Source organism: Trichoderma evansii (assembly GCF_050947405.1).
Source record: "Trichoderma evansii strain SZMC 28006 chromosome Unknown GGI43scaffold_23, whole genome shotgun sequence".
In the NCBI taxonomy this organism is placed as follows: Eukaryota; Fungi; Ascomycota; class Sordariomycetes; order Hypocreales; family Hypocreaceae; genus Trichoderma; species Trichoderma evansii.
In genome coordinates this window covers 18,471-45,981 of record NW_028145183.1, presented here as the reverse complement: position 1 = coordinate 45,981, position 27,511 = coordinate 18,471, and the positions used below count along the sequence as shown (strand labels likewise).

Genomic DNA, 27,511 nt, shown 5'->3' with positions numbered 1-27,511 from the left:
CTTTCGGATTAGCTGTCTTAGTCAGGATTCGCACGCACTACCCACCATCACCTAGAGGTACCCATCTAACACCTCTTCGTCATCGTTCAGCCTAGAATACGCTTTAAACCAACAAACCGACACATAATCAACGTCCGAGTCCTGCAGCCCCCCCTACGGCTACATTGACTTGACCTATCAATCGCTAACTCGACGGCATTACCTCTACCGTACTTCGCCTTTTCATTTCCAATCGCCACCCCGACTTCATCCTCAAGATCGCAACTTCGCCGCAACCATGGCTGAACGGAGCCTCTCCCCGATTCTTGCCCAGCTAAAGCAGTCCCCTCAGATGAGCTATCCTGAGGCCAGCGCCCTCCTCTCCAAGGCCAAGCTTCTCCTCCTCAGCGTCAACGCCCTCACTCCGAATCCCTCAGCGCCCTCGAACCTCCTCGCCCTTGCCCGGGAGACATACGAGCAAGGTGCCCTCTTCTCCATTCGCGCCAAGAACCCAGATGCCTTCACGCGCTACGTCCAGCAGCTCCAGCCCTTTTACGAGCTGCCATCGGCTACTCTGCCTCCTAATCTCTCCGAACGCAACAAGGTTACAGGATTAAGCTTGCTGCTACTCCTCACCCAAGGCCGCTATGCCGAGTTTCACTCAGAGCTGGAAAGTCTGGCAAATCGAGATGGTGGCGGAACCGACGTCGAAGGCGATCGTTACCTGGGATATCCTGTTCGCCTAGAGAGATGGCTAATGGAGGGAAGCTATGATCGTGTGTGGAAGGCAATGAAAAGCAGCGAAGTGCCCTGTGATGAGTACAGTGTTTTCTCAGAGGTACGCCCATGAATGACTACTTAGTGTTTCCTTTTCGACATCTTACTAACCAGGAGAATTGAACAGATTCTCAAGAACCAAATACGCTCTGAAATCGCCAGCAGCAGCGAGCGAGCCTATCCTAGCCTTCCCATAAGCTCCACCAAGTCCTTGTTATTCCTCAACTCAGAAGGAGAGGTTATTCAGTTTGCCAAGCACCGTGGATGGATTGTCAAGGAGGGCCACATATACTTCCCCAGTACTGCCGCTGACGGGGAAGACGGGGCTAATGCCAAAGACATGAGCCAAATGATCATGGAAAATACCTTGGGCTATGCTCGCGAGCTAGAAACTATTGTGTAAAGATTATCGAATTAGACACGGTTCATGCTACATCACACGGGATACCTCACAATGTGTATCAGCATATGCTGTGACAGGCCTGGTATCATAGAATCTAAAGCACTAATGATAGGGAGCGTTTTATGATCCATAAATGTATTTCTTCTTAATTCAATCATTTCACCGCTCTCGGGCATCAATGAGATCTAGTAACCAGCTCATTTGTTCAATATTTAGTTAAATTCCATGACTAGGATATTGCTACGTCCTTTTAACCCCCCTTGTACAAGTTCTAAGTCCAAATTAAGTATCTATGAAAACAGCCTCAAACCGCTACCGTGTTTGCCAATCTCGCAAACTTCGCACACCTTACAGACCGATCCCTTGTAGCTGGAGTGGTACTTTGATCCATCAAATGCACACTCTTCGAACGGAGCTCCGCTATAGATCGGAGTGTGGCTGGCAGCACAAATCTCAAATTCTGCAAACTGGTCGAATTCAATCTCAATGGTGTCGTTGGGATTGCGTTCGCACTGAGCCTTTGTCTTCTTGGCCTATATTGGGATAAGTATATAATCAGAAATGGTAAAGGGGGGAAGTTGATAACTTACGTTTTCGACGATTTTGCTAGAACCTCCGTTGGCAATAATGCGGTTTGCGAAGCCCAAAGCAGAGTTGTAATTTTTGCTCTTTATCGCCACCTTGATAGCGCTCAGCAACGCAATTTGTCTGTGAGGCACCTCAATCTTGGGAATAGTGAAGTAGGCAGATAACTCTAGACTCCTCTTGACCTTAGCGGGGTCTTGGGCGATCTCATCGACTGAGCCAAGGTTTCTCCTCGCAAGCTCGATGTCCATGGCAATGCTGTACTCCCTTGCTGAAACAATCAGCTTCTTAGCCTCTGCCACTTCGCTCTCGCTAGAAACTGCATTGACCAGGATTGCGTGTAGAATTCCCTTGAAGATGCTAGCGCCATCTTCCAGCTTGTTAGCTTTCATAGAATCGTAGCCCTTTTGTAAATCATTGGAGGCCAAATGTTCTAGATCGCGTGGGATAATGGGCAGAACTTTTCGAAGATCTGTTTCATCAACGGTGCGGCGGACATAATTAAGAAGGGTGGGCAAGTTAGCCAACGCCGGGAGGAAGGTCTTGGAAGATTGATAGACTTCCAAGAATCGAGGCTTTAGAGGGGCAAACTGGACTGCGCCAACCTGTCGGTTTAGAAGCTGCATAGCCGTTTCAAATGAGCCTCCAGCAACATGGTCAACTGCCAGAGGTGAATTTCGTGCCCAGACATCAGCCTCGCAGCTTCCAGCACCGCCTGCCTCTGCACTATCGACGTTCACAAAGTCATTGTCAATTTCAGGCACATCGTCATCGCCCATATCCCAGCCTGCCGCATCATCGTCGTCTTCGCCAGCCAGAGCAATGAGTTTATCTGCTGCTTCCTCCTTTGTAGCATTCTCAACTTCTATTCCATTGGCGGCGTTTGATTCGTCCTCGAGAGACAAGCCTTCTACCTGGCCCAGAAGAGCACTCTCAAAGTAAGACTGAGAGCTGGCCTTGTTGGGCCAGTTGCCCTTGAATGTAGATACGACTGGCTTTGGTGGTGCCAACGGCTTGCCCATTGTAGGCAGAGTTAGCTGATCTTCAGTGAGACCAGAAGCCTCAAGAATAGCCTCGCACTCTTCTTCTAGTCCATGGGATTTGGCAGTTGCATACGCAAGGGGATCTATGTTACAGTTAGCGCTATGGCAGAGGAGGGGGAGGTTAACCATATTACTTACACAGATCAATCTCTTTCAGCATCTGAATGCGGTCTTCGACATCTCCAAGATAGACGGCATTTTGAAATCGAGAGGTGAAATCTCCACGATGCTCCGCAATTTTGGCCATTCGCGCAAGCTTCGAATGGTCACCAGTCGCCAAATAGAGGAATGATAGTTTGTCAAACTGCTTCAACTTCTGGTAGCACATCTCCACAATCTGGTGGTTGCCATGGGCAAGTGCTTCAGTGCCCAGTCGAGTCCAGAACTTTGGCTTATCTAGCTCCTTGGCCATCTCTACAGCAACATCCAGGTTGCCGCATTCAATTGCCAGGTCAAATCGAGTTGTTGGATCCTGAACAAACTGCAGCGCAATCTCGGGATAGCCTTTCTTCTGCAGATACGAAATAATAGACTGGCCCACAAGACTGGAAGTGCGGATGATGTGAAGCATTTCTTCATAGTTCCGCTTGACCAGTGCCATTTTGAAACGATACTCTGTTGGGTCAATGCGCAGAATTCGAGGCTTGGCTGCTCGATCTAAGCAGTAGACATTCCGTCCCTTAACGCGTACTAAGTAAACCGTTTGGTCGAGGGTACGAACAATACCATTGTCGCCGTTGAGCAAGGCATATTTGACATGGTTCAGAGTTGAATATAAGAGAATACCCGCATCATCCCAAGTGGCGCTCTTGATGCGAATGGTCTCATGCAGCGTACTAATTTGCTCCAGAGTCTTTGTTACAATGGTGACATTGTGTTTGCTCAGTAGGGCGGCGTATAGACCATCATTTGACCACACAATGTATTTGACGCCAGTGATGGCAAGCTCAGCGGTATTCTTTTTCTGCTGAATGTCGTAAAGATAGACGGTCGTCGGCGTAATAATAAGGAGGTTGCCAGTTCCTCCAAAGTAAATATCGGTGGTTCCCGCTGGAGGCTTGAACGAACGAGCTGAATTGTTTGACAGATCCTTGATATCGATTGTTTGGTTGGCAGTGTTCAACACGGCGAAGCGATTTCTGGCAACAAAAATAGCAGAGTTGCCCGATCCTCGCTTAGATTCTGTCGGTTCGATTACTCCAGATCCATCTCTAGGCAAGCTCAGAAGTTCATAAGAGCCACCATCAGCAGGAGTGGTGACAAGAATGGACCTCTCAGCAGGGTTGTACGACAACGTGCGTGGTGAAACCCAGGGGCTGCCCAGTTTCTTCAGAGACAGCAAAGTTGGGCTTTCCACATCCTTCTGGAAATCGTATGACCTGACATGCTTCTCCTTGGTAATATAGAAGAGAGTATTTTGGTGGACAGCTGAGGCAGGACGCTCGCGTTCCAGCTTGAAAACCATGACACCATTATCATGGCCAGCTGCGAACAAATTGATTTCAGGATGAGCTGCGATAACCCAAAAGCGGTCGTTTTCTCTCTTAAAAGACTGCACGGCGGTCCTCTTATTGAGATCCCAAACTCGAATGGTCTTGTCTTCTCCCGCCGACAAAATGAGATCCTGGTGTGGGTGGAACAGACAACCTGAGGCATTCTGGAAATGGCCGCGGCAAGTGTCAACCTCCCAAGCCTTAGTCTCGCTCATGCGCCAGAGCTTCACCAGGCGATCATCGCCCGCTGAAACAATCAGAGGCATAGTAGGATGGAAAGACACCCAGTTGACACCACGATCATGGCCTTCCAAGACAAACTTGACAACGGCATCTGTGTTTCCAAACATGTCGGTTTGGTTTTGGTTGGCTCGTGCCATCTGATCTTCGTAGCTCATCGAAGTCGGCGCTGAGTGCTTCTTTCGAAGTCCCGAAATATCCCAAACTCGGACTGATTGATCAAGGGAGGCGGAAACGACGAGATCTTCCTTGGGGTGGAATTGGGCGCACATGGCATAGTGGTTATGCCCGGTCATGGTACAAACTAAAGGGCAATTAGCATCATTGTGGCAGAGCTCAGAAAAGTAAGTGCCGTACTCAAGCTTCGATTTTGCCAGTTCCAGATTCGAATTGTTTGATCATCAGAGGCAGAGAGAATCCAAGGCAGCTCATGATGGAAGAAAACGGTTCGGACGTAATCAAGATGGCCGTTCAGCGTAAAGAGGCATCGTCGAGTCTGGTACGACCAGACTTTAATCTTGTAATCATCGCCGCCCGATACGAAGAGTGGCTGTGTTTTGTGAAAGTCGACACCACGGACTGGGCCATCGTGCTCCTCAAATCGATCTATCAATGTGCCCATCCGATAATCCCAGAGCTGGATTGTGGAAGAGTGAAGGGCTACGAGGATCCATGGCCTAATACACCAAATCAGTTTTCCAAAATCTACCACTTGATATGAGAGGCGCAGCTACCTTTTCGGGTGGAACGCGATTCCCTTGGCTCTTGATGATTTCGATTCAAACTGGAGGGCCATTAGTCGACGTGCGGGACTGGGCAATCCGTGGAGAGCATACCTTCGTCAACATTCCTGGGGAAGACTGCATTGTGGCGGGGAGGTGAGGTCGGAGCCTCGCACATCAAGGGAAAAGAGCGATTAGATGAATATAGATGCGCCAGAGGGGTGTAGATGAGCGGCTCAATAGAACTTTGCTGGCCACGGTAGCTGCTCAGGCCTGGCCAGGGAATCAGCGTAAAAAGGAGCGAGATAGAACGTGTGTCGTATTGACAACAGCTTCCAATTGAGTATCGTGTCCATCTCCAATTGTGGGTACCGAGCCAATCTCAGCCCCGCAATATCATTGGACGTGACGTTCTCACCGCCTTAGGCGCCTCACCCCTCTTATACTGGGTATAATCCACGATCCTTTTAATACATAAGTGCTTGTTTGAGAGGAAAATAAATGCTAGAAAATTGGGATAAATAATAAATAAACTACCAGAAGAAAAGTCCCAAGTATACACTGATTTATAGTTTTCATAATCCATGATGTGTTACTAAATACGTGAGATATGTACTGATTTACTTGGTAAAGCCGTATCATTGCATTGATGCATATTCCATAGAGCTCCCCCCGCTGCCCCCTTTAATGGTGATAGTGGGGGAGCTGCTTTGATATATGTGGCGGCAGCCAGACGTGGCGCTGATTTGCTAACGTTGGGTGTATGGCCATTTACGTTTAGCTGTACGGTTTTGGACAGCTCTCAATAGAAGATTAGACCACCGACTTTCTTATATCGCACCTTCGAGGAAATTTCTCATCCAAACGTAGTTATTCTGCAGTCCCAAGCTGTTCGCGTGCATCATCAGTCAATGGTGCTTGACACTCTAACGTGAGGGACTTAATTTGGCATTCAGCGCCTCCATATATACTCTGCGTATCCTCACCTATCATGACACGACATCGTTGGCGACCATGGAACTTAATAGTCGGATCTATGCTTGCTCTGCAGGCCCATAGCGCTCCCTCTGTGAATGTGGGCATGAATGCGGCTTTCCCTGCTGGCCCATACTTGCTCGAACTCTTGTACTTACATCCAATGCCCTTCCTCCGTAAGACAAATACTAAACAACACTGGCAGAGAAACCGCAGCAGCAGAAAATTCATCATCCTATTTTCCGCTCTTGGACCGAATTGCTACTGGATATTTTGCCTCTGCATCAACAGACGCTGCTTTATATGAGAAATTCCTCGGTGTCTTGCAAGAAGATGGCTGCCTGTCTAGTGCCGAGGGTTTGTCTACATTCAAACTGGCATTGTCTTTGCGATCTGCAGCGCCTCGAGTAGAAGCTCATTACCAATACTATGCCACGGCTGTTTCTCCTACCGTTGATGTGCCAGCTGAATCAGATTGCCTCAATTGGGTGCTATTAGATGGGAAGCAGTATTGCACACCCGAACTGGACGAAGTAAAGAGAGATGGTCTACTCTCCTTGTATGTATGTATCGCTTTGAATGCCTCGCAAATTCTGATGTCGTGTATAGGCAAACCAAGCATTTGCCATTCGATCGAGTGTTTGGTGGGGGTAGGGAGGCCATCCTCTATGCTGATCCAACTTCGAACTCGTTTGGAGCATTCCATAAAGCTCTTACAAAGGCCGCAGTAGAAAGCTCTCTGAGTTATCGAATTAGATATCGCCGTATTGAAACAACGCCCGCAGCAACTCTGCCAATGAGTGGGTATGGTGTTGAGCTAGCATTGAAGAGGACGGACTATATCGTCATCGATGATCGACTGCAAGACGAAGAACCTCATCATGAGAATATTGGCGCTGGTGCCGGTCTCGATGGCAATGAAGACGTGGCCGACATCAAGCCTTTGGCAGCATCAGATCTCTTATCGCTTGGATTGAAGGCAACATCCTTTATATTGCAAAGTGATGACCCGTTAGAGACGCTGATAAAGTTGACCCAGGATCTACCCAAGTTTCTAACTTCGATTGTTGCCCACAATGTTTCTAAACGATTCGAAAAGGAATTTAAACTTAATAGCTTGCAAGGAGTGCCAGATGGTTTAAATCTGCTATTGCTAAATGGTGTTCAGTTGATTGAGCGTCAGATTGAGCCATTCGCGCTTATTGAGAGGCTGCGCCAAGAACGAAAACTGATCGATGGCTTTCGTGCTCTTGGACTGAACGGAAAGCAAGCAGTATCTATTCTCGGCCATCAAGATGTTTCCACTGCGAAGGGGGGCGCTGAGGCACTGAGATACGATTGGACTGATCGACTTGAAGATGGGCGAGTTATCATTTGGTTAAACAATATCGAAAGCGACGACATGTATGATGAGTACCCAAAGAGTTTAACATCGGTAAGCCATAACAAAATGGGAAAAAAGCTGCTCAGGAGAGCTCAGTGCTAACATCTTCAGCTGCTGCAACCGTCATATCCTGGACAGCTGCCACCCATTGGGAAAAATATCTTTACTCTCATTGCACCTGTCGATTTCTCGAACCCAGAAGATGTTTCATACATTATGCAATTGATTTCCTTTATATCTCGGGGCATCTCTATCAGATTTGGCCTTGTTCCTCTAATTTCAGCTCCTGAGGCGATTATTAAAGCCAAGATAGTCTACCACCTATTCGAGAATTATGGTATCAGTGGCCTTTTTACTTATCTGGGGCAGCTCGAAGAAGCCCCTAAATTGACCAACGAAGAACTCTTTGCAGGAATAATCAAGGACCATGCACCTCTTGTGGACTCAGACAAAATGAACCTTGCCGAAGTTCTTGAGGCAGATACCTATGAGCAACAGCTCGGGTTCGCTCAGAAATGGATCAAGCGACTAAAGGTGGACACACCGATTCGACCAGTGTTTTTCAATGGCCTCTCAATTCTTCGCGATGAGAATTGGATTCAGGAGCTGGGAATGCAAATCGGCGAAGATCTTCGAGTAGTCCAGAAAGGAGTTTATCTTGGAATGCTTACCGATGACGACTGGGCCCCTGGGATTTTTCTCAGCAAGGCAGTCTCCAGGAGAAATGACTATATAACACCCGACGATGAAGGGAAAAGCCTCACTGTGCTTAATATAAACAAGGTTTATCTCGAACATGCAGACCTATTCAGCAACATCCCCGTCCTCGAGTTTGTTGCAGAGTCACCAAGGGAAGATTGGTCGGCAGTAACTGTTATTGCTGATCTGACAACCGCAAGTGGCAAAGACCTAGTTCTGTCCGCTCTGGAGTTCAAACGCCGCAACCCAGGTGCCAGAGTAGAAATCATTCACAATCCTGTGTCATCTGATGGGGCTGCCTCGATAAATGCTGCACTCCTGGCGAACAAGGGATTACTGGGCGATATTCACGACATCAGCAAACTTACCGATTTGATTCAAACATCAGCTAAAGATGCAATCAAAGATGATTATTTTGAGGCTTTGGAGCGGTTCTTGAGAGCCTCCAAAGTGCCTTTGGGATCCCAGATGATTATGTTGAACGGCAGAATGATTGGGCCTATCTCGGAGGACTCTGAGTTCGATGTTGATGACTTTCAACAATTTTTGGAAGTTGAGCAGGCGAGGCGCATACTCCCGGTCTATAAAGCAGTTGAAGAACTTGGCTTGGGCGATAAACTCTCCACTCCCATAGACGCAGCTAAAATAACGTCCATCGCTGCCCTATCTACAATTTCCGACCTGCCCGAAGGAATTTTTGAATCAGCAACGTCTGCCCGAAGCAGCCTTTACGACAAATGGCCCTCAACACATGCAATTGAAAAGGGTGATCCGGAAACTGCGAGTGTTCACATAGTCGGGCTCATAAACCCAGTTAGTGAGCAAGGTCAAAGATGGGCTCCTATTTTGAAAGTATTGTCTGAGCTGGAGGGAGTTTACTTGAAGCTTTTCATCAACCCTCCGGAAAAAATTGAGGAGCTTCCAGTCAAGCGTTTCTTCCGATATGTCTTGAAATCGCAACCGACTTTCAATGATGAAGGCGAGGTTCAAGGACTACAGGCTACCTTTAATGGTCTACCCTCCGAAGCTTTGTTGACAACTGCCGTTGATGTTCCGCCTGCATGGCTTGTAGCACCTCTTGTTTCAGTTCACGATCTCGACAACATAAAATTGAGCGCAGTGAAGGCCGACGTCCATGCTACATATGAGTTGAAGCACATCCTTATTGAAGGACATTCTAGAGAGGGTAAAGGATCAGCACCACGAGGAGCCCAGCTGATTCTCGCTACCGAGAAAGACCCTCTGATCACAGATACCATCGTCATGGCGAACATCGGCTTTTTCCAGTTCAAGGCAAATCCTGGAGTTTATTCTATCCGATTGAAGGAAGGCCGCAGTACCGAGATATATGAAATTGAGAGCATTGGCGCCCAGGGGTGGAATCCTGTCTCTGGCGATAACGGTACTGAGCTCGCATTGATTGATTTCCAAGGCGTGACATTGTATCCGCGCCTCCAAAGGCGAAAGGGCATGGAAGCAGAAGATATCCTCCAAGAAAAAGATACCCAGGAAAACAATATCATCTCCAAGGGTATCAAGCTGGCAGAAGGTCTCTTTGGCGGAAAATCTAAGAAGTCGCTCTCTCAACAAGAACACGCAGAGATTAACATCTTCTCCGTGGCCAGTGGCCACCTCTACGAGCGCATGTTGAACATCATGATAGCCTCGGTTATGCGCCATACAAATCACACCGTCAAATTCTGGTTCATTGAACAATTCCTTTCTCCCTCCTTCAAAGAATTCATACCGCACATGGCAAAGGAGTACGGCTTCAAATATGAAATGATCTCGTATAAGTGGCCTCACTGGCTACGGCAGCAAAAGGAGAAGCAGCGAGAAATCTGGGGTTATAAGATTCTATTTTTAGATGTCCTTTTCCCCCTGTCTTTAGACAAGGTCATATTTGTCGATGCCGATCAAGTCGTCCGCACGGACATGATCAGCCTGATGAATCTCGATCTAGAAGGAGCCCCGTATGGATTTACGCCCATGTGTGATTCCCGCGTTGAAATGGAAGGATTCCGGTTCTGGAAACAAGGATACTGGGCAAACTACCTTCGTGGCCGTCCTTATCACATTTCCGCCCTCTATGTTGTCGACTTGCGACGCTTCCGAGAGCTAGCCGCCGGCGACCGTCTTCGACAACAGTACCACACTCTTTCTGCGGACCCGAACAGCCTGGCCAATCTGGATCAAGACTTGCCGAATCATATGCAGTTCAATATCCCCATCCATAGCTTGCCTCAAGAGTGGCTTTGGTGCGAGACATGGTGTAGTGACGAAAGCCTTAGCGAAGCTCGCACCATTGACCTATGCAATAATCCGCTTACGAAAGAGCCCAAGCTTGATCGAGCAAGAAGGCAGATTCCTGAGTGGGTTGCTTATGATGAAGAAATTGCAGCATTGCACCAGACCTACAAAGGGGAGGCAACGGGAACTCCTGGCAGAGAGGGGCTTTCTGAGGGTGGAGAAGAGACAGCTGATGCCGGGACAGAGGACAAAAACACTAAAAGTCGGAGACTGGAAAACGATGAGACACACACGAAGGACGAGTTATAAAGGGACTATTCGCATGCATGTACCAAGCGTCTCATCGCAGGCACTAGGCTACGCACACGATGTAATATGTTTACGACATTTTAGGTAGATATCGTTAAGAAAACAAAGTCTATTTAGGCAAGCATCGTTATAGAATAGATATAAAAAAAAAATACTATGATAATTCATAAAGGGCCATTGCTCAATGAATGAAGAGCAAGCATATACTACCTATCCCTTAAAGATCAAGCAACTATAGGTGTAACAATAGATATTTGAGAGCTAGAAAGACTTGCTCCATAATGAACGGGCCATTAAGTTAAATAAAATGTATACCTATGTGATCAGAATAGTTTGATCTTGCCAGTGAAATCAGCACCCGCGCCTGTGGTCGTCGTTTTCCTGCCAGCGCCGGAATAGTTTGACGCGCCTGTACCAGTTTGCTGGGTTCCGTTCGTGTTATCATGGTTTTGGTTGTTTGGCTGCAGCAATCGGAAGCCTGCAATATCAGACAGTTGGTTGTTCAATGAGGCCGGAACTGCCTTGCCACCATAAACCGGTCCAACAATCAGGGCAATCATAACAACAGCGAGAACGAAATAGAGGATAGCAAAGCGGATGACACGACGACGTCGGAGTTTTGACTGCTTCAGAGAATAAATCGGAGGGCGGATTTGTTGACTACAAAGAATGTTAGTACGATGTGTGATTGCTTGGTTTCATTGTTTCAGTTACTTACCTGGGCAAAAGCCAGAAGAGCATCATTGAGTGCAGTGTATCAACGCGAGGAATAAGAATGACCGGGAGCATGAACATTAGCAGCCAGTGTCCGAGAATGAAATCAGCTGCAAACATGCTAAGTTCCGTAATTTTGCAGAGGAATTCACGAGCAGGTTGTGAGACGGAGTGCCAACCCATAGAGTACCATTTTCCAGTCCAGAAAGCAATGTTAGACTGATCGGTTTTAAACTCTCGCGTCAGAGTCAACGAGACAATCAGTTTAAACAGGAATCGCTGGAGTGATACCACCGCAATCATACCGGCCATTGTACGGGCAAAGTTGAATCCTTCGAGCAAGAACAGTACCTCGAAGAAAACCAACATGAAGATGACGGCCAAAGCGTGTGCAATAGCAGCCAAGACACTACCGAACTTTTTGCAGCACATACTTAAGAGAGGGCCCATAAAACATGCCATGGCAAACATAACCAGCAACACGCCAGCATTGATGGCCACCGGACCAAAAGCGACAATCAGAATACGGACGAGAGAGGCTGTAGGCTGAATCTTTGGCGGGTTTGCACCCTTGGCAACAGGCTGCTTGTCCGCTAGGACACCAGTTTGCGCGTTGATGAACAAGTACGGGATGACCGTTACGACGGCGAGCAAGAGCGGCGTAAATATTTCGGTGAAGAAAATATTGGCAATGGCTGCTCTAGGAACATCGCCTGACATTTTAGCGGATTTGTCGCCCAAATTCTTACGCTTATAACCAGTAACTCGTATACGAGACAGTCGGCAAAACGCAATCCACGAAGAAGCATGCGATCGCGAGTTACCACGCGACAGCCAGCGAAGATAGTCACGATAGTCGATGAAGAAATCGGTCCATGCAAACTGATGGGGATTGTACAAGAAGGGCGAGATAACCAATCCAAACAAGGTAATCCAGAAGTATGCGAGTGCAGGCTGCCAAGCGGTGACAGTGGCGAATAGGAGCATCATCAACAATCTCGCACCGAAATAGATTGACGGTGCGGCAAATCGAGAATACAAAACACCAAATGGAATGCGCGCTGTGGCGAAACCACGACCTGTTCCGATATATCGCGCACCGCCAAACGAAATGTTCTGTTGCACAGAGTTCGCGTAAATCTGAGTGACGAAAATTTCAAAGAACGGTGAAAGTGAGAAGAATTGTTTCAAGAATCGACTAAGAGCTCTCCAGATACCACGCTCAGTCAGTTCCTGCACAATAAGAGGAACGAATGACAAGAAGAAGACGAAGAAAATTGAGAAAACACAACGTTGAACCCAATCCATCAATGCGTCCGTGTTTTGGCAACCAGTAGGGAACAAAGGATCAGTGATGGGCACTTGTCGGTTGTACTTGCACTTGATCGTCTCGTGTCGCAGAGCTCCGATGTTCATCAGCGAGATCATAAACATTTGGATAGACAGCATAATGAACATGTTGTTGACGTGGAAGCCGGCGTGAGCATAATAGAATGACAGGAATCGATCCAATGGAAGTTGAGTTCCAAGGTAATGGTACTCTCGAGAAAGAAGCTGTTCACCCATACCAGTACCGATTTTAGTGGTAAAGTTCAAAATAGAACCAAAACCAAGATCACGACCTTTACCGCATTGATAATATTCACAGTGCTTGATTCGACCACCACGTAACATGGCATTCATACCAGCGAAAATATCTTCGTTCAGGTGCAAACCCTTTTGAGCCTTGGAAACACCGCCGCGAGTTGTCATGAAAATACCATTGAGGAAATCGGGATGACCATAGTGAAGCTTGCCTCCGATTTGAGCCATAGTACGGGCGAAGAGAGTACCAAATGTTTGTTCCTTTCCAGCAGCAACGTCACCGAGAATACCAATGTTTTCTGAGAAAATGTACTCTCGAGCACCAAGAATAGCGACGGGAGCAGGAAGGTTATTCTTAACACCAGGGGTGTATGGGGATACATTTTCTGTCTTCATCTCCTCAAACTCAGCGAGCACGCTTCGGATTTTCAGGCATTCTTCCAAGTAGTTGTCTTGGTTGGCATCGATAAGCTGGATATATTCACCACGGTAGAAGATCAGGGAGTGATTTTGGTTGTCGGATTTTCCATCACCAAGAATTGGGTTACCAGAAAGTTGAATACGGAACTTGGGGCGTCGCATACCATTTTCCATGATTTCCGAGTGGCCGTCAATAAGGGCAGAATACAGTCGAGGTTCTTCACCTTCAGCAACGGGTGGCTCTTCATCCAGATAGGCAATTTGCAAGTCGGGGTAAGCGCGAAGCAGAAATTCGGCATTCTCCATTTCTTCCTTCTTGAACTTGGAATAACGCTGCATGGCCACACAAATTCTGAATTTACGGCGGGCCATACGCTCAAGCTCTCGCTCAAGCTTATCAGTGTTACCGCCAAACATCTGGACAACTTCGGGATTTTCGACTCTGTACAATAGCTTGATAGCTCGGCTATAGTTCATGAAACCGGAGATTGTTCTGTACAGAGTTTGGAAGCGTAGAGAAGCCCAGATTCGTGTTCGAAGGGTATATTCAGGAGCAGAAGACTTGAATCCGATACAGTAGAATGGGAGGTCGTCGATTTTGCTTTTCACCGTGTCTTTCTCATTCTTTTCCTCCTCGCCGCTCATTTGAGAGGTCTCATCAGCCAAGATCTTAGTGTCTTTAACGAAGCAGTCCCATTCGTGTGGATGAAGTTGCTTGAGATATTCCAAAAGCGTCACTCTAGAATATGGCTCATCTTCACGAATAATTTCTCGCAGAGAAAGAAGGATCTTCTCTCCGTAATGAGGAATCATAACAGTAAATGTTGGCATGTTGTCCACAGGCAGCGGCTCGGGAATGGGTGTAGACAGAGACTGGGCAAAGAAAGAAATTCGACGCTCTGCTTCGCTGTTGCTAGGAAAGAACTCCGTCTTGAAAGAATGATCTTCTTGAGAAACAAAGAATGTAGGAGCTCGCAGTGTTCTCTTTCCTTCTTGTTCTGATGGAACCTGATGATACAGTAGCTTCTGTACGTGATCGATAGCGAGAAGATGTTCTCTGTACATGGAAATAACAATAGCATTCCAAACCTGAGAAATCAGGACCTTGGGTTTATATTTAATTTCCATGTCAGTCGTTGCCAAGACCTTTGAGTAAATACGCTTCGGTAGACGAGAGAAAATGTTTCTCCAGGGAGTCCAGATCGACGAACCGATGTAGAACGATCGCGCGATAGAGAAGAGTGCGTTGACCAAGACGTAGAACAGATATGTATCCAGGAAGAAGAAAATCAAGTCAGTGAACATCATGAGACCCAGAGTAATTTTCGGCTGGTTCTTGCACAGAATGTCTTTGAAAAGCTGATCACCCTGGCATTCCAAATGCATAATTGAAAGATATCGAACCGGATCCTTGAATGATAGAGCCAAAAATACATATGACTCTCCAAACTTGACTCCAAATACCACTAGCCATAAGAAATATGAGACCGCCATGTCATTAAACGCCAATGTGGGCCAGGCAGCTGTAAATGTCTGACTGGCTACGTATCGTCGAGAGTTGGTTAGCAAGTAGCTGCCAAACAAGCCTCCCAGAGGCATAACTGCGAAAAAGAGGAAACTTATGACAGCAATGATGAAATGCACAATTCCGAGAGCGTGGTCGATTGCATTATTTTCATCCTTGGCGGGAAACATGAAAACTTTGACACCAGGAGCAACGTTGAGAACGAGAACAAACAGAAGGAAAAAGAGCCTTTTGGTCAGATGTTGTGCGCCGGCCCATCTTCTTGGGACATAGGCCCATTCCGCTAAAGTTGCAAGAACCTGAATCAGGGAGGCGATAGCACCTCCGAAACCAACAATAGAGAATTGCTTAGCTGCGGAGGGAGACTGGTTGACTTGTTGCTCGTAGTTTTTAACCAACAGCGTGGGAGCGTTGTGAGAGGTATAGAACCAGAACATTGTAAGATGGATGATCCAAATACGATTGAAGTTGGTTAGAAGATGGAACCAAGAACGTGATTCTCTGTAAGTCTTGAAGAAACATTTCTTCCAATTGACATCCTTTAATTTAAGATAACGTTCGGCAGGAGGAACATCAACCAACTTGCTCTTGTCTTGCAGAACAATGCGCTCTATACCTTCGGGGTACCAGAATAGCTGGTTGCAGTCATCGTAACCAATAATATTCTTGTGGTCTCGCTCTCGTCTGACATAAACGCCGTCAAGAATTTCGTAACCTTGGTCTCGACAATACTGGTAGAGGGGAGTAATGACATTGTTGAGGAATGTGAATTCATCAACCGGCTCAACCAGTGCCTGGCATGCAGGAGAGTTCAAGTAATCATGCGCGCACTTGAAGATGAAGCAGAGTAATTCAGGCATAAATCGAACTTGGTTTGCCTCTCCCCAGCAGAGCAAATAAAGGGCAATCTGACGAACTCGGTCGTGCTGGGACATGCGATTCATCCGGGTCTTCCAACGGTACTCTGCAGCCTCAAGACTGTCGTCACCCTCAAGGTCCTGCAGTGTTTCCGCTTCGTTTGCCGGGTCATCCTGCTTCTTCTTCTTATTCTTGGCTTTGCGCTTCAATCCCTTGGATCGATTGGCAAATCCAACCGAATCATCAAGATCAAGATGGGCCGCAAAATACCACTTGCGATAATTGGCGTTATCACCTCCAATGTAATCGGCGTGTAGTGAGAGAAGGGCTTGATTGGGCGTCATTCGCGAGGCTCTAGAGTCCAGCAGTGTCATAAAATGATCATACATATTACGCATGCTGTCTCTCTGGAAACCGAACTTGGACGTGAGGTCAAGGAAAATATCCTCAATCTCCTCTTTGGAGAGAGGGATTTGGGCATCAGAAGTCCAAGCTGGATACGGTTCGCGCGAGCGCTGTCCAGCCGGCAGAACATTGCCATAATCCATGCCGTAGTTTGGTGTTGATGCTCCTGATGACCTGTTGCCTCCATAAGAAACTTGGGAGGATGGAGGCCTGTATCCCCTGTTGCCGCCCTGAGGGTCGTCATAGCTGTTGTATCGCTCATCTCCGCGGCCATAATAGTCCATCTCAGCAGCCCTAGCCATATCCGATCTCATTGTAAAATCGCTGAAAGTCTCAGAGTCTTCTTCAGACCCGTGGCGAGGGCCTTGGTTGTAATTTTGGTCATAATAGCCTCCATGGTTCTGGTAGTCGTCATGATACTGGTCGTCGCCCTCGTAATATCCACCATCGTGATGGTAGGGATTATTAGGGTCCGCATTGTAGTATCCTCTGCTTCAAAGTCAGCTTTATCCTTTTATAAGAAATGTCGCGTTCGGAAGGTCATACGATTCATCATAGTAGCCATCTCCTTGTCCTTGGTGGCCACCGTGCCCTCCGTGGGCGTCGTAATTTTGATCATAGTACTGGTCATCTTGGTAGTATGAATCGGTTTGATTGTTTTGGTCGTACTGGTCATGATGACCGGCCGGATACCCCGACATCTTGAGCAAATGTTACCTGCAGACACAGCTTGAGATTAATGATCTGCTACGACTGCAGGATAATGCAAGTGATGGTTCTTACCTAGATGTTGGGGATCATGAATTGGGTTGTGTTGCAAACAGAATAAAACGAGTGATGGAATGTAAATGGGACAGCTAGCGGGAGCTCGCACGAACAGAGGCCTAGCAGTGTGACCTAGTGAGGAGAAACGCTTGACTGCAATTCAAGAGTGGACACTTTTGTTTCAATAAGCAACGACGTGATGTGCATGAGAAGCACTTGTGAGAATAGAAAAAAAAAATCACAGCAACAACTAGACAGAAAACGAGAGACGTAAGGACACTATGAAGAGACAAGAAAGATCAGCGTCAGAAAGAAAGACTGCCAAGGACAAGCAAGCTGGTGGGAAACAGGAAACTTCAACAAAAGTGACGGGAGATCACGTGAAAGCACACAGAGCTGCCATTAAGGGGGGCGCCCTCCCCCTTTACACTTGCACGGAGTACGGAGGTATCGAGTGTATCAGTGCTGGAAAAGAGAAGTGGGGATGCTAGGAAAGGGGGGACACACACTGGATGGCAAACAGCTTGGGTTGGACTAGTAGCGGAGCATGGAGTACATGCATGCGGGAGCGGGCTGCGGCCAATCAGAGGTACCTCGTACAGCTGCTATTATTACCACACAGCCAGGCTACGGGACCGGCGGAAGCCAGAATCGAGCGCCAGAGCACAATCTTAGGATTTGACACGATGCGGAGTCCGCTGTGCCAGATGCCGTAGCATTAAGGACCGTTAGTCTTTCGCGTCTCGAGCATTCCCCTGCCCTGCCCCTTTGGCCGCCAAAATTTTAGCTGCGATTTCTCCGGACGGATTGGGTCAGGGGGGTTTCGGACAGGCCATCGGAAATATAATGCAAGGAACGGACATGGTGGGTACATCGCGGACGGTATAAGCCACTCTTCTTCACACAGTGCGTTTTAGTGACCAATGCAGCACGCAGACGCAAGCGGGAAAAAAAATCTAATACGCGTCCGAGCGTCATAGCCACAGTAGCTCCGGCATGGAGTAGCACTAACGTATCAGCCTTGGGCGCTACCTTGCACTGCGGTGGAGCAGCTTCAACGTAGCATCTCACCTATGAATGACCGCATTTGCCTACAAGTAACCAGTGTCCCTCTCGTCTTGACCCCTCAGAGCATCAATTGAGCATCGGTTTGTCAGTAAATCGCGATACTGACATGTTGATGATTCAGCCAATATCCATTTGTTGCTGTATAATTATAGACAGCTGAGGCGCCCTGCTGTGCTGAATACTGGTATCCAGGCACCTACCTCGGCTGCTAGGTTAGCAAGTTAGTACCTGAAAAACAACAGCTTGTGGCAAGACTGTCAAGGCGCCTCTTAAGGCATTTCCATAATTAGTTAGCGGCAAACCCGAACGGGAATAACTTTGTTCCGGTTATCGCAATTGTATTGATGCTTCGCGAGACCATCTCAGGTCGTCGCGAATTCTACGAGAAAAAAAACACATGGGGCGCCGGTGGAGGAGACCATTATTGCAATCAAGATATTCCGTGCCACTCGTCCAAAAACCCTTTTCAGGCCCTATCCACAGAAAAATCGTAGCTTGAGATGGACCAGGAGCACGCCAAAGAGGCCGTCGATGGCGATGTCGACATGAAAGAGAGCCCTAATGAATCTAGCGTAGATATGGAAGACAACTCAGCTCAAGATGAGCCTCACGATTTATTTCAGCTAATCTTTGATCTTTCGAAATATCTATGTAGCGTCGAAGAAGGGTGAGTCGCCCCATAAGCAATGCGAGATACGCGCCTCCATTCTAACAATATCCAGTGGTGAAGAGCTCGCAGCTGGGTTTCAGCGTATCCCCAACAGACGCCTCCTACCCGACTACTTCGATATCATTGCCGAACCTATTGCTTTCAGTACTATACGGGTACGTCTTATGGCTAGCCAATTGCGCAACAGCGAGGTTATTAACGTAATGGTAGAGTAAAATACAAAAAAAGCAGTATTCTGCCTTCCCCGAGTTTGTCAGAGACGTCGCCCAAATATGCCACAATGCTCAGGTTTATAATCGCCCCTCAGCACCTATTTTTGGCGCTGCCGAACGACTACGAGAAATCTTTAAAGCAGAACTCCAAAAACTGGTCGAAAGCGGAGATATTACAGAGGACGATGCGCGTTTGCCGGATTTGGGAGAGCTACCTCCTGTCGAATCATCACCGTCGCTGGAATCTGAGGTTGAGGACGAAGAAGACGAAAGACCGAGACGAGCTGAGAGACGCATGGGCAATCAAGATGACGAGGACGAGGACGAGGACGAGGAGGAAGATGAGGATACCGACGAAGACTCCGACGATGAAGACTACGGAGGGGGACGCAGAAGGCGATCCGGTCGAGGCGACCGCAGCGCTGACAAAGACTCGAGTTTCCAACAAAAGAGCCGCCGGCCACCGATGGTTTTGACCCCGACGGAAGCCAGAATCTTTTCGATCCTCAAAGACCTTAGGAAAGTCAAGGACAAAGATGGGAATTCTCTTGTCGCACCATTCGAGAGGCTGCCAGATAAGATGGTGGTCCCAGACTACTACCAAATAATCGCAAATCCCATCGCGTTGGACAGCATCAAAACGAAGGCGAAGCGAAAAAAGTATCAAACGGTTGACCAGGCGCTATCAGATATGGAGCTGATGTTTGAGAATGCAAAGCTTTATAACGAAGATGATAGCGAAGTATTCGAGGCTGCCGTGAGTCTGCAGCAGCAAGCTCGGGTACTGGCAGAACAGGAAAAATTGAAACCAGATGATGATTTCCGAGACGAGGACGGCAGGCTTCCTCTAGCAAGCATTGACTATGGCGGAGAAGTCTGGAGAGTTGGTAAGTGTTATTCCTTCGTTGTGTGCTCTCTTTTTCTTCGCTCCTTGGCACATGTGGCTTACTTTGTGATTATTAAAAGGCGACTGGGTACACATTCGCAACCCCAATGACTTGGCAAAGCCTATTGTTGCTCAAATATTCCGCACATGGCAGGATCGTGAGGGCCAGAAGTGGATTAATGCCTGTTGGTACTACAGACCGGAGCAAACGGTGCATCGATACGAGAAACACTTTTACGAGCGCGAAGTGGTGAAGACGGGCCAATACCGCGACCATCCGATTGCAGATGTCATTGACCGCTGCTACGTTATGTTTGTCACGAGGTTTAACAAAGGCCGTCCCCGGGGACTTTCTCTGGACAAGGACGTTTACGTCTGCGAGTCTCGATATAACGAGGAAAAATTCCACTTCAACAAGATCAAAACGTGGGCGAGCTGTGTTCCAGATGAAGTACGAGATAAAGACTATGAGATGGATTTGTTCGATATTCCCCACCAGATGAAGAAGATACCCAGCCCAATCAAGCACCTCCTGCGCGACGATGCGAAGGAAACAGATGAACTTCCGCGACCTACATGGGGAAGCCCAAATGCTCCACCTATAATTGGCGCCGTCCATCGTCGACCACCAGGGCCGAATGTAAGTTTCAGCATTGCGATATGACACTCTATGCCATGACTAACGCGATTCCGCTCATTCCAGGAAACACCGCCTCCAGATATGATGTTGCCTGCAATGCCTGTCATTTCCAAGATTCCTACAGAACCAGTTCAACGCCTCCCAATAAATCCCGGGGCTAAAGACGCTACAAGTGAAGCAGCGAGAAACGGAGCTGTCCCTTACTCCTCCATGGTTGGAGCAGTACCAGCTCCGAACCAGTATTACGGGCATCTGCCACAACATTTCCAGCCGGTTACTCCGACTGCTGGATCAAATATACCACAAACGCCTGTACCTATTCCTCATCCACCGCAACAGACTCCCCCTTCGCATATGTCAATGCGATCAATGCAGTACCAGCAGTATCAGCCTCAACCTGCATATATGCAAAATTATAATCCAGGCTTCGCTCAATCACCGGTGATTCCTATGCACCATCAACAAATGCCAAATTCTCGGCCGACGGGCTACATGCAAGGCCATGCTGCCACAGTGCCCAGACCACCAGGAATAGGTACGCCTGGCGCCGTTCAGGCACATGCTAACATGTACAATCCGCCACGGCCCCCTGAGGTTTATACGTTACCAGATAACCTCAATGAATCCTTGCCTGAGACAATACGGCGCGAATTCCAACACGATGATGCCGGAAGAGTTCTCTTCTTTTCGGCTGCTCCTCTTGATCGCTCATGTGGCGGCCTGTCACCAGAAAGCGCGGGAATTGGACACAGCGCCAAATACCTTGCTGGGCGGGAGATGTGGTTAGCTGAGCGCGAAAAGAAGAGGAAAGATCGGGATGAGACGTTGCATGGCCTGCGAGAAAAAGTATTGCGCATCGAACAACAGCCAGGCGAATCTCCAGTCGTCTCACAAGCTACTCATGCACTCGAGGTATTCTTTGAACAACTCAATCAGGAGACTGAACAATTAAAGGGTGACATTGGATTGGAGGTTTAGACTATGCCTATTGAGAGGAGTTATACGTAATTATTACTTCAGTCCGCAAATATTGGGGTGGACGGAGTTTGGGAGTCCCTGGTTCACGTTATAATATTAAATACATGTAATTCAAAAAAGTTCGAATTGCAATAATGGACGCTACATCTTATAAAAGCGTTTTGTCGTGAAATTAGCAATTATATACTCCCCAGCTTGCTATATCAGACATCAATTCCAACGTTAACCGCACGATTCCTACCCTTCCTGCTACTGCCTCTACTGCCTCTACTACATCTACTACATCTACTACATCTACTACATCTACTACATCTACTACATCTACTGCTGCTACTGTTTCAACATCTCAACAGCCTGCTACTCTAGCGGCTGTGTTGTTTAAAACTCTCGAACTTTAAGCACAAAAGTTCTATTATCGGCCTATCGGCCGATATTATGGCTCTGTGCTGCCAACACACTAATTAAAACATAAACAACTGAAGGAACGATACTGCAGCAGATCCACCGTGCATACAGCTAGACGATCCTACGCGGTGCTGAACCTGAACTCGACGATGTTGCTACTACGATTTGATTTCAGTAAGAATCAGCATTATTGTGCGATCACAACGTTCATGATCTTAGCCGTCCGGTTTCCAACATCGTTAGAGCCGTGAGCTACTTGGCAGCGACAAATACCGAAACCAATTTACCGTATGCTCAGTGCTGTGCAAAAGCGGATGAAATCATTACGTTTATAGGAAATTTCAAAGCATTCATAGAGATCGCGTTACCAAGGACGAAACTGTTGAAAAATTTGAGCGGGCTTAGCTCCATTATTCGATCGATAGAATGATGCCAGGGACTTGAAATGATAAGAGGGCTACGAAAATATCCTGAAAGTCTTGCAGTGCAGTATTTGAATAGGTTGAATATAAATTGTTTTATCATATTGCCTATTGGAGTACTATGCCTAGAGGGAGATAGACGTGATGGCAGGAATAGAAGCAATGGCAGGACTGGAAGTAGTAGCATGATTGAAAAGAGTAGCGGGAACGGAGTTGGATTAAATTAAAAAGAAAAAGAAAAAAAAAGCTCTACAGGATATCAGGCCACACGACGAAAAGCAGTTAACAACTTGGCATGCTAGTAATATATTCATTATTGCTGCTCTTATAGTATCCATGTATTTACAGTGTGTCATATCACCTACCGTCCCAGGCAGAGATGAATTAGCAAGCAACAGCTGTCAGGGCCTGGTATACCTTCAAGGGAGGCCAGTGGGAAGCACATTGTGTGGCACGCCACACGGCCTCTGTCTGCGCATTGGCGGAGGTTAGTCTTTATTGAAGTGATGCGGCATTTGTATCTTCCAATACAATTGCAAAGAGGCGACTACCACGAAAAACCAGGGGCTGGAGGAAAGCCAAGCTTTGTTTCCGAGTGCGCGTTGTCATATTCCTGGTGGAGCTTGCAAGACTTCGGCTGCCCGGAAGCATCTACGCACATCCGGCGGGATCCATACTCGACGTCCGTAACGAATTCGGCACAGAGTTGCAATATAACTCACCGGGATGGGTGCCGCTTCTTCTATCACGCGATGAGGTATGTCTTAATCGGCAACGTAGAGCGGCTTTTTTTTTTTTTTTTTTTTTGTGCCGTACTTCATCCCTGTATATGCTACCCTGTACCCTGTGACCTAAAACACTGCCATCGGTCGCTTGTAAGTCTTCCGGGAACGACTTGAGTTCTTTTGAGTAGCTGTCTTATGGGTACTGTATATGGAAGGTGGTTTTCGGCGAAACTTTTATTTGAACTAGAAATATTCTCGACGATATTGAGGGTTATATTGCACAATTTTTCTGTTGCAAAACCATCTACCCCAAGCATGTATTAACTAGTAGTATTAGAATAAGCGCATAACAGGCTATGCATATTCTCCACCGTAGTGTCCAGTGCTGGTGTCGCTGGGCTGTTTACACTCCGTTTAGCAGCCCCTGCCTTGGATTCTCATTAATCGAGAGGGCAGAGGCAGCAGATTGATCTTTGCTGCTGCTCTCCCTGCCTTGGGCGCGTAGTAGGCATCGGTGATCTTTGGCATGGTGGATTACATAATATGCCAAACCTGGCAGAGATGTTGCCTATCCTAGAGATATGCCGTAATAGCACCACATCTATTAGTGGTTCTCTCGGGTGACCCAAACAATTTCTACTGCAAAATCGCATTTCCGAGCCATGAGATACATAGACGCTGGTGCTTGGACCTAAACAAAGCTCTGGTTCCTGAGAACTGGCACTCGCTTGCGCTCTGCTCGTAGCGCACTCGTCCGAGGGATGCACTTCTGAACCCTCGCATAAGAATCACACTAGCTGCCGCACGTTTACTCGATCGACATCTTCCCAAGGGACCGCCACCACAGGGTTCCAAGCCGTACGGCCTCTCGTTCGCATCTGCTTAGTACGCAACACCTTGAGCTCCATCTCGCGGACCTCGACAGCAACACAGGGCTCATTTATACGCTCCATACCCCGCGCAACAACGCCTGCTTACGACCGTATCAAACAGCACTTTCTTGCCGTCCCCGCGAAGCGGAAGTAACGTGAAGACCAAGACCAGAGCCAGCGCTCGCCTCCATTATCGGCGCTATCCTCACCTCGCCCTCTTCACACTCTTCCTTTTCGACTACCAGACGGTCGACAGGACTCGGGCGCCTGGATAGATGCCGGCGCAATGGAGGGCTTCTACCAGACAAACCAGCTGCCTCCCCCGGAGGACCAGCAGCAAACGCATCCCCAGCCCGGCGTTTTAGGCATGTCGATTCCAGACGCCGCAATCCCACCACAGCTTCAGCAGCCTCAGCAGCTACAACCCGCGCTGGGTAACCACATGATCCCCAACCAGACGGCTGTGTCCAGCAACCACATGAGCGATGCGATGCGCCACCACGACATTCAGAGACGAAGAAGCATGCCCCAGGCCCACGGAAATGCCATGAACTCGGCGCCACAGGACCTTCCTCCTCGCCGCATGTCAACTATCAGCCCTGGGGACATGATGGGATTTGATACCAGAGCGCCCGATTTTAGCGGCTATCAGTTTGACCCGGAAATACCTCCCAACTTCCCTGATGTCAGCGCCAGCATCGGCATGCAAGATCAGATGGGCAGCTATGTGACGGATACTGGCAGCTTCCCCATATCCCAGGATATCATGGGGAGTATGATGCCAACTCAATTTGCGAGTATGGACATGGGAGGGATAACAGCCGAACCCTCGACTATTGATCTTTTCCCTGGCACTGGCGGCCAAGTTCCGGGTCTGACTGCTTCACCTATTACTGGCCAGCTGAACACAGGGCAGTTTGCGCCCGGCGATGATGGCTTTACCATGACTGGAGATCCCAATAGCGCACCGCTAGGAGTTCGCTCAAATAACGCTCCCGAGGGCATGGGCGTAGTGCGCGACGAAGATATGATAAACGCCCCCCTCCAACAGTTCACGTCGATGAATGCTGGCCCATCTCACATAAACGTTGACCCTGGCATGAGGGGGTTTGCGCCAAACATGCCCTCTTCCCTACCTGGCCCTCTACCAGCTATACCCACCCAGCAAAACGCCTCACCAATGGACATGGCCCAACCAAGTCCCTCTGGCGGTGTAACCCCCATCACAATTTCGACTCCCAGAGACCAATCAAAAGAACGGACCATTTACTCCAAGAGCGGCTTCGATATGCTAAAAGCGTTATGGCTTGTCGCGACTCGGAAGGACCCTAAAATCCACCTGGGCGCTGTCGATATGTCCTGTGCCTTTGTCGTTTGTGATGTCACGATGAATGATTGTCCCATTATATACGTATCTGATAATTTCCAGAACCTCACTGGATACAGCCGCCATGAGATTATTGGACAAAATTGTCGCTTCCTTCAAGCGCCTGATGGAAAGGTTGAAGCAGGGTCAAAGCGAGAGTTTGTGGACGACGGAGCCGTCTTTAACCTCAAAAGAATGATAAAAGAGGGCCGCGAAGTACAACAGAGCTTAATCAACTACCGCAAAGGAGGAAAGCCCTTCCTTAATCTCTTGACGATGATACCTATTCCCTGGGATACTGATGAAATAAGATACTTCATCGGCTTTCAGATCGATCTTGTTGAATGCCCCGACGCCATCTCTGGTCAAGAAATGGGAGGCGTCAAGGTGAACTATAAACACAGCGATATTGGCCAATATATATGGACCCCACCGCCATCTAATCATTTGGAACCCGAGAACGGTCAGACGCTTGGAGTGGATGATGTTTCTACCCTCCTTCAGCAGTATAACCCGAACGGGCTCGTTTCGGATTGGCATAAACAGTCATGGGATAAGATGCTTCTCGAAAATGCTGACGATGTGGTTCACGTTATATCACTTAAAGGACTCTTCCTTTACCTATCACCGTCTTGCAAGCGCATTCTCGAATATGATGCTGCTGACCTGGTTGGAAACTCCCTGTCTTCCGTTTGCCACCCTTCAGACATTGTTCCTGTCACACGGGAGCTGAAAGACGCAACGGCGGGCACTCATGTCAATATTGTTTTCCGAATACGGCGGAAACAAAGTGGATATACGTGGTTCGAAAGTCACGGGTCCCTATTCGTCGACCAAGGCAGAGGGCGCAAATGTATCATCTTAGTCGGCAGAAAGCGACCCGTCTTTGCTCTTAGTAGGCGTACTTTGGAGGCTAATGGTGGCATTGGTGACAGCGAACTCTGGAGCAAGCTGTCTACATCTGGCATGGTTCTCTCGACTTCGACAAATATTAGGTCACTTTTGGACCTACAGCCCGAGTCCTTGATGGGGACAAGCCTCCAGGAGTTGATGCGGAAAGAGTCACGAGCGGAATTCGGACGCACGATTGAAAAAGCGAGAAGAGGGAAAATTTCCACTTGCAAGCATGAAATGCTCAATCGGCGGGGCCAGGGACTCCAAGCTCAAACCACTTTATATCCTGGGGATGCCTTGGAGGGTCAAAAGCCATCTTTTCTTCTGGCCCAAACAAAGCTCCTGAAAGCATCATCTCGCCATATTCCTTCGACTCTAACAGCGGGCAGCTCACTATTTGTTGCCAACACTCTGCATAACCAGGGGACGGGGCACAGCAGCCAAGTTTCACAGCCAGCAGGTGGAGCGATCCCACCTGGATCTCAAGATGCTGCTCTTGCGTCTGACGACAACATCTTTGACGAACTGAGGACGACAAAATGCTCAAGTTGGCAATTTGAGCTTCGGCAAATGGAAAAAATCAATCGAATCTTGGCAGAGGAGCTTGGTGGTTTGCTATCAAACAAAAAGAAACGGAAGAGGAGAAAGGGAGTTGGAAATGTAGTTCGCGACTGCGCCAACTGCCATACTCGCAATACTCCAGAATGGCGGAGGGGACCGAGTGGACAGCGAGATCTGTGCAATAGCTGTGGTCTACGCTGGGCCAAACAGGTAAGGAAACAGCAGCCCCCCAAATTTGATGTGATGAGCTTAATTAACTTGTAAACCAGACCGGAAGAGTATCCCCACGTAACTCTACGCGAGGCGGCCACAGTGGAAATACTGATTCACAGAGTAAGAAATCAACGTCTCCAATCCACTCGTCCCCGTTGCACAGGAGTGAAACTCCAAATCCAACTCCCAGCAACGGCGAAAGCAACCTTGACCCGACGCAACTCGTGAATAAGACGGCTGCGGTTGCAGCTGCAGCCCCTATCAGCACAGGCTCAATATCAGCACAGCATCCCGCCTCAGCAATGCCACCTCCAAGCCAATCATCTTTAGCTACTGGTACTATCAGCTCAGGAATGGCTTCGATACGAGAAGAGCGAGAAAATAGCCAAACTTGAGCAAATCAACTTAACTCAACGGCCGTTTCACTGGACGAGTTCAGAGAAAGACTTATCTTCCAGTCAGCAATTTT

At 48.0% G+C, this 27,511-nt stretch overlaps 6 protein-coding genes across 6 annotated transcripts; 4 read left to right on the top strand and 2 right to left on the bottom strand.

The window, feature by feature from the left end:
* Nucleotides 1–176: 176 nt before the first annotated feature.
* GGI43DRAFT_199296 (proteasome regulatory particle lid subunit RPN12) lies at nucleotides 177–1,426 on the top strand. Its single transcript, XM_083200041.1, has 2 exons — nucleotides 177–817; nucleotides 884–1,426. Exons 1-2 carry the CDS (start codon nucleotides 278–280, stop codon nucleotides 1,157–1,159), a joined length of 816 nt encoding a protein of 271 aa, XP_083056985.1. The 5' UTR covers nucleotides 177–277; the 3' UTR covers nucleotides 1,160–1,426.
* Nucleotides 1,140–5,505, bottom strand: GGI43DRAFT_199291 (coatomer subunit alpha). The gene is made up of 6 exons (XM_083200040.1): nucleotides 5,357–5,505; nucleotides 5,255–5,304; nucleotides 4,878–5,197; nucleotides 2,926–4,824; nucleotides 1,750–2,870; nucleotides 1,140–1,692 (listed from the first exon to the last, which is right to left on the bottom strand). The coding sequence occupies exons 1-6, from the start codon at nucleotides 5,384–5,386 to the stop codon at nucleotides 1,450–1,452; spliced, it is 3,663 nt and encodes a 1,220-aa protein (XP_083056984.1). The 5' UTR covers nucleotides 5,387–5,505; the 3' UTR covers nucleotides 1,140–1,449.
* A 637-nt stretch (nucleotides 5,506–6,142) lies between these two features.
* GGI43DRAFT_199269 (UDP-glucose:glycoprotein glucosyltransferase-domain-containing protein) lies at nucleotides 6,143–11,216 on the top strand. The gene is made up of 4 exons (XM_083200039.1): nucleotides 6,143–6,367; nucleotides 6,423–6,776; nucleotides 6,827–7,652; nucleotides 7,713–11,216. The coding sequence occupies exons 1-4, from the start codon at nucleotides 6,234–6,236 to the stop codon at nucleotides 10,857–10,859; spliced, it is 4,461 nt and encodes a 1,486-aa protein (XP_083056983.1). The 5' UTR covers nucleotides 6,143–6,233; the 3' UTR covers nucleotides 10,860–11,216.
* On the bottom strand, nucleotides 10,977–17,523 carry GGI43DRAFT_414330 (1,3-beta-glucan synthase). The gene is made up of 4 exons (XM_083207027.1): nucleotides 17,149–17,523; nucleotides 16,912–17,082; nucleotides 11,578–16,854; nucleotides 10,977–11,519 (listed from the first exon to the last, which is right to left on the bottom strand). Exons 2-4 carry the CDS (start codon nucleotides 17,064–17,066, stop codon nucleotides 11,183–11,185), a joined length of 5,769 nt encoding a protein of 1,922 aa, XP_083056982.1. The 5' UTR covers nucleotides 17,067–17,082; nucleotides 17,149–17,523; the 3' UTR covers nucleotides 10,977–11,182.
* Nucleotides 17,524–18,200: 677 nt separating this feature from the next.
* Nucleotides 18,201–21,934, top strand: GGI43DRAFT_199225 (uncharacterized protein). The gene is made up of 5 exons (XM_083200038.1): nucleotides 18,201–18,865; nucleotides 18,921–19,023; nucleotides 19,079–19,967; nucleotides 20,047–20,606; nucleotides 20,670–21,934. The coding sequence occupies exons 1-5, from the start codon at nucleotides 18,699–18,701 to the stop codon at nucleotides 21,582–21,584; spliced, it is 2,634 nt and encodes an 877-aa protein (XP_083056981.1). The 5' UTR covers nucleotides 18,201–18,698; the 3' UTR covers nucleotides 21,585–21,934.
* A 2,360-nt stretch (nucleotides 21,935–24,294) lies between these two features.
* Nucleotides 24,295–27,437, top strand: GGI43DRAFT_387061 (white collar 1; the record flags this gene model as incomplete). Its single annotated transcript, XM_083203878.1, has 2 exons — nucleotides 24,295–27,039; nucleotides 27,099–27,437. 2 exons carry the CDS (start codon nucleotides 24,295–24,297, stop codon nucleotides 27,435–27,437), a joined length of 3,084 nt encoding a protein of 1,027 aa, XP_083056980.1.
* Nucleotides 27,438–27,511: the final 74 nt, after the last annotated feature.